Source organism: Sprattus sprattus, assembly GCF_963457725.1.
Source record: "Sprattus sprattus genome assembly, chromosome: 14".
Taxonomy (NCBI): domain Eukaryota; kingdom Metazoa; phylum Chordata; class Actinopteri; order Clupeiformes; family Clupeidae; genus Sprattus; species Sprattus sprattus.
In genome coordinates this window covers 17765931-17773430 of record NC_137912.1, presented here as the reverse complement: position 1 = coordinate 17773430, position 7500 = coordinate 17765931, and the positions used below count along the sequence as shown (strand labels likewise).

The window sequence follows — 7500 nt, the reverse complement described above, 5'->3', positions numbered from 1 at the left end:
CTCCTGACAGCAAACCACTCGACAGAAGGCATCCCCCTAAATGCAGCCATGAAGGGTGTGTTGAGGAGAAGCAGGATTAAGAGCACTCATCTCCCTCAGGGCAGCGATAGGGAGAATAAGGGGTCTCCTCTGGGCACCCCATTATCTCATCAGAGACCGCAGAGGAAATTACTGTCTGTGGGCTCCCTTCCAAGAGGCTTCTCTCTGTCACATCAGTATTCTGCACTCCATATCCCATAAGCCCCCTGTGGTCGGCGCTCCAGGTGGGAGTCGACTAAGACCTGCGTGGAGCTCACTCGAGAGAGGAGGAGAGAAGGAACGAGAGAGAAGAAGGGCTTACGCCATCGTTGCGAGTTCCGTTGCAAGACGCTGCGCACAGCAGCAAGAGGGATGGTGTCATTACGACGCAACAAGAAATGCTGTCAATCATGCCAGGCAGAAATGTCAGTATGTCACACATCGGCGACCTTTTCCAAGCCCAAGAGAAAATATTTTTTGAAAAAACCTGAAAGGAATTTTACGCATTAGGTTAGCAGACCAATTTTTTTAATTTCACGGGTTCATTTTCAAGTCCAACAATTGGAGAGAGCGAAGAGGGGGATGGTGATGCAATAAAAGGGAGCTGTTTGCATGGACGTGCCCTTCATGGAAGTCTAATGCTGGGGTTTGATAGCTGCGGATCTTTTTTGAAGGTCAGATGAATCCCTAGGGCTCTGCTTTTATGCTGTCTGTAGGATCACGCCATTTCAACATCATAAAGTCGGCTAACTTTATTCAAAGCTCCGTATTCACACAGAAAAAAATGCTTAGTGCATGGTAATTTTAGGATTACCCAGGAGAACATGAAGAATTGTCCTTGGCCTCTGGCCAGCATGTCAGAAGGAAGGAAGTGAGTTGGCGGCTCACAAACACTTTCGCTTGAGTGATGGGCAACTTGTCTTTCCTTCCATTCCGTTTTTCTTTTTTTTCCACTGAGTGACATAGCGTCTGCTAAAAACTCACGTGCTTCCTGTACTGAAGATACAACCTGGCAAACTATCATGCCCACAACAAGATCCACCATTTTAGACCATACTGATCCTTACAGCGTACTTTAATGAGGATATTCATAGTTTTGTTGTTACTATTCGCTGATTATACCTATTTTTACATTATCATAATCATTTTCTAAAATGCTACATCTAGTTTGATGTGATTGAAGCAAGTTGTGCATGATATGACTTTGTAACTTTAAAAGGCAGGGTAGGCTATTTATTTAAAAAACATTTAAAGCCTTCTGTTTCTGGAAATTCTCCTTACATCTTCAACCGAAAAAGCACCAGCAGGCCAGGAGGTAACTATAGCGACAACTGTGGGAGTTGACGGGCTGAAAAGTGAAGCCATGGCGGTTGTATTTCTGTTAGACAGGTCGTTTTCAGGTAACACTAATATAACTAATCTATATAGCTGTGTTTACATGTAGTTGGATACAGTTAGTAATGACAACGATTTGCTGCACTCCTCTCGCCAACACTCTCTCTCATGGACTCGTCCTCCAGTGTTATCTGTGTATTAACTTTTCATTCATTACAACTATTACTTTTGCGGTGATAAATCATGCTGGTATGCATATTATTCATTTATGTCAAAAATATTGTCTTATTTTTCCTCCAGCGATGAAGAATCTTTCACGTTGTGATGCATCGATGCAACAATGATTTCCCATTTCCCATGATTTTCTGTGAACAGCACATAGTTACCTGAGCAACCTTCAGCAGGCATTCTATGATGACGTGAACTTGTAAAAGTTTCTGTGCAGATCTGTGCAAGTGTAACAACTGCCATAGTAACTGCATCCCTCCTGATTGTTGAGCCAGAAGAATTCAGAGTGGAGGTCTCACCTGAGGGGCCGGCTCTCGCGGCCGTCGTAGATGTAGAAGAAGACGTCCAGGTCCTCGCCCAAGTTGGAGCTCATCAGACTCTTCACCTGGACAAACAGGTGATGCGTGCTCGCCGGGACGGGAGTCTCTTTCTTCCGGTGCCGATGCTCCATCTGGACCGTCACACACACACACACACACACACACACACACACACACACACACACACACACACACACACACACACACACACACACACACACACACACACACACACACACACACACGCACACACACACAGACACACACAGACACCAGACACACACAGATAGGGGTCAAATTAAACATCAGTATACCATCTATATAATGCTGTGGAAACTCTCACTGAACCGAGCCTGTTCCAGGTAGGTAAAATAATCATAATATTTAACCTCACCTGTTAAAGTAAGGCATTTATGCTAAGAATTTCAGTGGAATTGCGTAAGAAACAAAGGGTTAAAAGTTCTAATGCCATCCACAAAGCCCCTTTTATAAAAATAGTGAAAATGAGAAAAGTCTCCTGTGAAAACGAGAGGCGTTCGATCCATATCTAAGACTCTTCTTCCTCTTTTCAAGAGAAGACCAGGCTAACATAAAGCACACAAATACATGCAAACATATGCTATCTCTTTCTCTCTCTCTATCCCTCTCTCTCACTCTATCCCTTTCTCTATCTCTCTCTCTCTCACTTTATCCTTCTCCATCCCTCTCTCTTACTATCCTCTCTCTCTCTCTCTCTCTCTCTCTCTCTCTCTCTCTCTCTCTCTCTCTCTCTCTCTCTCTCTCTCTAATAGGCTGGATGTGGGGTAATGAATAAAAGAGTGGAGTATTTTCCTGAATATTCCGCACAAGTCCGGAGGCTCCATGTTTCCCCAGCACGTCTCTTTTATGAACACTTAAATCTGATTTGTCTCACTTAATGCGCATCCCTGCTCAGAACGGCGCAGGAGGTCTCTGTGTCATGCACACACACACACACACACACAGGCACACACACACAGACACACAGACACACAGACACACACACACACACACACACTCTGACAGGAAATAAGAGCTAGGGGGCCGGAGGGATATACCCTACTCCTGGGTTTATGGTCTAACAGTGGCTGTAATAAATCTTCACTATGCACGTAAGATTGGGTCGGGTCTTTGGTGGATAGTTGACGGGTGTGTGTGCATGTGTGAGAACGAGGATCCATCTGTGCCTTTGTGTGTGTACATGAGAGAGAGAGAGATACGTGTGTCGTTCAGTGGTTGTGCATGTGTATTAGTGTGTGTGTGTATATGTGAGTGTGTGTATGAGAGAGAGAGAGAGATGTGTGTGCAGTTCAGTGTGTGTGCATGTGTATAAGTGTGTGTGTGTGTGTGTGTGTGTGTGTGAGAGAGAGAGAGAGAGAGTCTGAGTGTGTTTGCGTGTGCGTGTGTGTGTGTTGTACTGGTGGCATTGGTTGATTGGCAGAGAGGAGTCAGGGCAGACGCAGTGCCAACTCTTCGCTCTCCTCCAGATGGCCCAATGAGGGGGTGCCAGGTGCCCCCCCCCCCCCCCCCCCCCCAGCTTTCTCCTTCAGCCTTTCCTCACAGGACAACCAGACAAAGAAGAGAAAAAGGAGAGAGAGAGAGGGGTTGGGGGGGTTGGAGATGGGCAAGAGGGAGGAAGCTAAAGAAAGAGGTTGAATAAGAAAGAGGAGGATGAAAACGAATTGAAGAATATAGGAAAAAGGGATACAGGTAAGAGTGAGAGAGGGAGAGAGAGAGCGCGAAGAAGGAGGAGAAGAGTAGCAACCTTCCCTTCCCTGACACACATACAAGCACACCGAACACACACACACTTTTTTTTTTAGAGCAGTGTGTTTTCTTTACCTCTTGATGCTGTATCCTGATAATAAATGAAAATCACACAGCTGCTGGGAACCGCATGCGAGCCTGCTGCCATGCAGAATCCACTCTCTCTCTCACACACACACACACACACACACACACACACACACACACACACAGAGGGAATATTGCCAAAGATAGATGCCATCTATCCCGCCAGAGGAGGTCTCTCAACTTCTATAATACACACACACACAGAAGCACACACACACAAACATAAAACACAAACACAAACTTCATCCACACACCTCCTGACAACTTCATCTCTGGCTTTGCTAATTAAGCGCAAAGTGGTGAGACCTGCTGGCCTACTACAGACCTCAGCAATTCATCAACAGAGCTATACTCTGACAGTCTTAACGAGAAACTCACACACACAAACACAAACACAAACACACACACACACACACACACACACACACACACACACACTTGCACACTTTAACATATGCACAGCAATTAAAAGATATGCAGGCGTTCTATGCATAAAAGCCACAAACATACCTCTGGAAATACAGCAGAAACACACAGAAACACACACACGCACACACAAACAAACATACCTCTGGAAGAACATATACAGCGGGTGAAATAAGTATTGAACACGTCGCCATTTTTCTCAGTTAATATATTTCCAAAGGTGCTATTGTCATGAAATTGTCACCACATGTTGGTAACAACCCAAGTAATTCATACATACAAAGAAAAAAAACAAATACATTCAGAAATGAAGTAATGTGTATTAATGTGAAATAACACAGGAAAAAAGTATTGAACACATGAAGAAAGGGAGGTGCAAAAAGGCATGGAAAGCCAAAAAAACTGCTGGAATCTTTCAGTAATTAGAAGGCAATCTGGCCCCTAGTCAGTGCAAATTAATATCCCAACTGATGGCCTATAAAAAGGTGTCTCATTACCAAGGTGTCACACAAGAAGCAACTCATGATTGGTAAAAGCAAAGAGCTCTCTCAAGACCTTTGCAACCTTATTGTTGCAAGACATACTCATGGCATTGGTTACAGATGCATTTCTAAACTTCTGAATATTCCAGTGAGCACTGTTTCGGGCCATAATCTGGAAGTGGAAAGATCATCATTTCACCATAAACTGGCCACGACCAGGTGCTCCTCGCAAGATTTCTGACAGAGGAGTGAAAAGAATTATCAGAAGAGTTGTCAAAGAGCCAAGGACCACTCGTGGAGAGCTTCAGTAAGACCTGGAATTTGCAGGTACAGTTGTTTAAAAGAAAACAATAAGTAATGCACTCAACCCCCATGGCCTGTATGCACGCTCTCCACATAAGACTCCATTGCTAAAGAAAAAGCATGTTGAAGCTCGTTTAAAGTTCGCAGCACGAAATTTGGACAAGCCTGTGAAATACTGGGAGAATATGGTCTGGTCAGATGAGAGCAAAATGAAACTCTTTGGATGACATAATGCACACCATGTTTGTAGGAGACATGGCACTGCACATCATCCCAACAGTGAAGTTTGAAGGTGGGAACATCATAGTGTGGGACTGCTTTTCAGCATATGGTACTGGCAAATGTCACACAATTGAAGCAAGGATGAATGGAAAAAATGTATCAAGACATTCTTAATTAAAATCTGCTGCCATCTACCAGGATGATGAAGAGGTAACGAGGGTGGACATTTCAGCAAGACAATGAACAGCCAAGGAAACTCTCAATTGGTTTCAGAGAAAGAAAATAAAGCTGCTAGAATGGCCAAACCAATCACCTGACTTGAATCCAATCGAAAATCTATGGAAAGAACTGAAGATCAGAGTTCATAGAAGAGGCCCAGGGAACTTTCAAGAATTGAAGCCTTTTTGTGTTGAAGAATGGGTCAAACTCACATCTGAGCAATGCATACAAGTAGTTTCTCCATACAGGAAGCGTCTTGAAGCTGTCAAAGGCTTTTGTACAAAGTATTCAATAAATATCAGTAAGCGTGTTCAATACTTTTTTCCTGTGTCATTTCATATTATTAGACATAACTTAATTTCTGAACTAATTTGTTTTGGTTTCTTTGTATGTTTGGATTACCTGGGTTGTTACAAACATCTGGTGAAAATTTCATGTCAATACCACCTAAGGAAATATATTTACTGAGAAAAATGGTGACGTGTTCAATACTTATTTCACCCGCTGTATAAAGCAAAAACACAAAGCCCCCTGAAGGGACCCACTGGGTGACTCTGTGTCTCCGTACATGCAAACATAGGGGATGCCATTTCCTCTGTTTCTAGGGTAACAAGCCCATATGAAGACAGATACAAAGAAATGACTTGCCATCGGAATGTGTAATCTCATCTTCACACCCACTTTTAACTATGTTACCACACATGCGCATGCACACACACACAATGCCAAATGCTGACATAGCTCACACACATTTCTCCTCACACACACACACACACACACACACACACACACACACATACACACACACATACACACACACACACACACATTTCTGCACAGACATCTTTTTGAGCAGCAGGAGACCCCCTGGCTGTGTGTCCATGACAACAATTATTATCTTTCTCTTGTAGTAAAACTACTGTCATTTCCTGTGAGTGTGCCCAAATGGCTGCTTTCGTCTTCCCTGTGTGTGTGTGTGTGTGTGTGTGTGTGTGTGTGTGTGAGAGTGTGAGTGTGTGACTGTGTGTGTGCACGTGTGCATCTTCTTTTGTCTGGGGGGCAGAAATAATTACTCAGAACCTCAATTACACTTCTGAGAAGGCTGCCGTCGAAACATGGGAGGATGCAGAGATGCGGTTTCCATGACGAATTGGACGTAGAAGGAGGCAGAGGAGGGGGGATGGCGGGGGTGTGGGGAGTACGTACCAGGCGGTAGAGCTCGGTCACGCTGATCTCGTCAGGGTCCACCATGCCAAACTCACGTCTGGGCACCAAGTCTAGACCTAGCTGCCTAGAGAAGAGAAACACACACACAGAGATATGCCATGAGGTCTCTCTCTCATATCGACACAAACACACACACACACCCCCACACACACACATAGAAACAGAAGCTCTCTCTCTGACACACAAAACACACACACAAGCTTCCATAGCATTCAAAAAACAAACACACACAACAAGACCCTGTATTCACACTCTCACACACACACACACACACACAGAGCAGATTAATGTATTGGATTAATGACCTAATGCTGTATAGTAACGATATGTATCGATATGTGCAACTGATGACACACACACACACAGATACACTTAATCCTCTTTGGCATACAAAACCCGCTGATGTATCAGGTAAAACCCAATCGGGATGACAAATTCTCATTCTGTCTCAATCGCCGATAACGGGAAAGTCACAGGTGTCGTATTCCCACCTGACTGTATACAACGCGATGCTACGGAGCGCAAACCTCAGCGAGATTTGTAAAACATGCAAGATCTCACGCTAGTTAACCTAGCTACAGACGCTTTGGTATCTATGAACTATCCTAGCTGCAACATCTGAACAGTTGGCAGTTGCTAGGGTCTGTAAATATGAACTAATTAGCTGAACTAATGTACTTATTCATTTCTCAAAATCAGCTCACCACTGAAAGGTACTCTTGGTTTCAAAGTGAACGCTGATATAAAATAAAGGACATCAATGGGGCAAGGGCTTCCTATGGACGTCAACGTAGTGCATAAAGGGGGAGAAGGCCCTTCTGGAACACATTAGGTGGCCAGGGGACAGA

At 44.1% G+C, this 7500-nt stretch overlaps 1 protein-coding gene across 1 annotated transcript in view; it reads right to left on the bottom strand.

Annotated features, from left to right (window-relative positions):
• dock4b (dedicator of cytokinesis 4b) overlaps positions 1–7500 on the bottom strand; it is a 144905-nt gene that overhangs the window by 78465 nt on the left and 58940 nt on the right. Inside the window, exons 7-8 of the mRNA XM_080851705.1 lie at positions 6632–6716; positions 1881–2032 (exon numbers count right to left, since the gene is read on the bottom strand). Of these exons, the coding sequence (XP_080707831.1) occupies positions 1881–2032; positions 6632–6716 (237 nt within the window). The remainder of the gene's footprint in view (positions 1–1880; positions 2033–6631; positions 6717–7500) is intronic.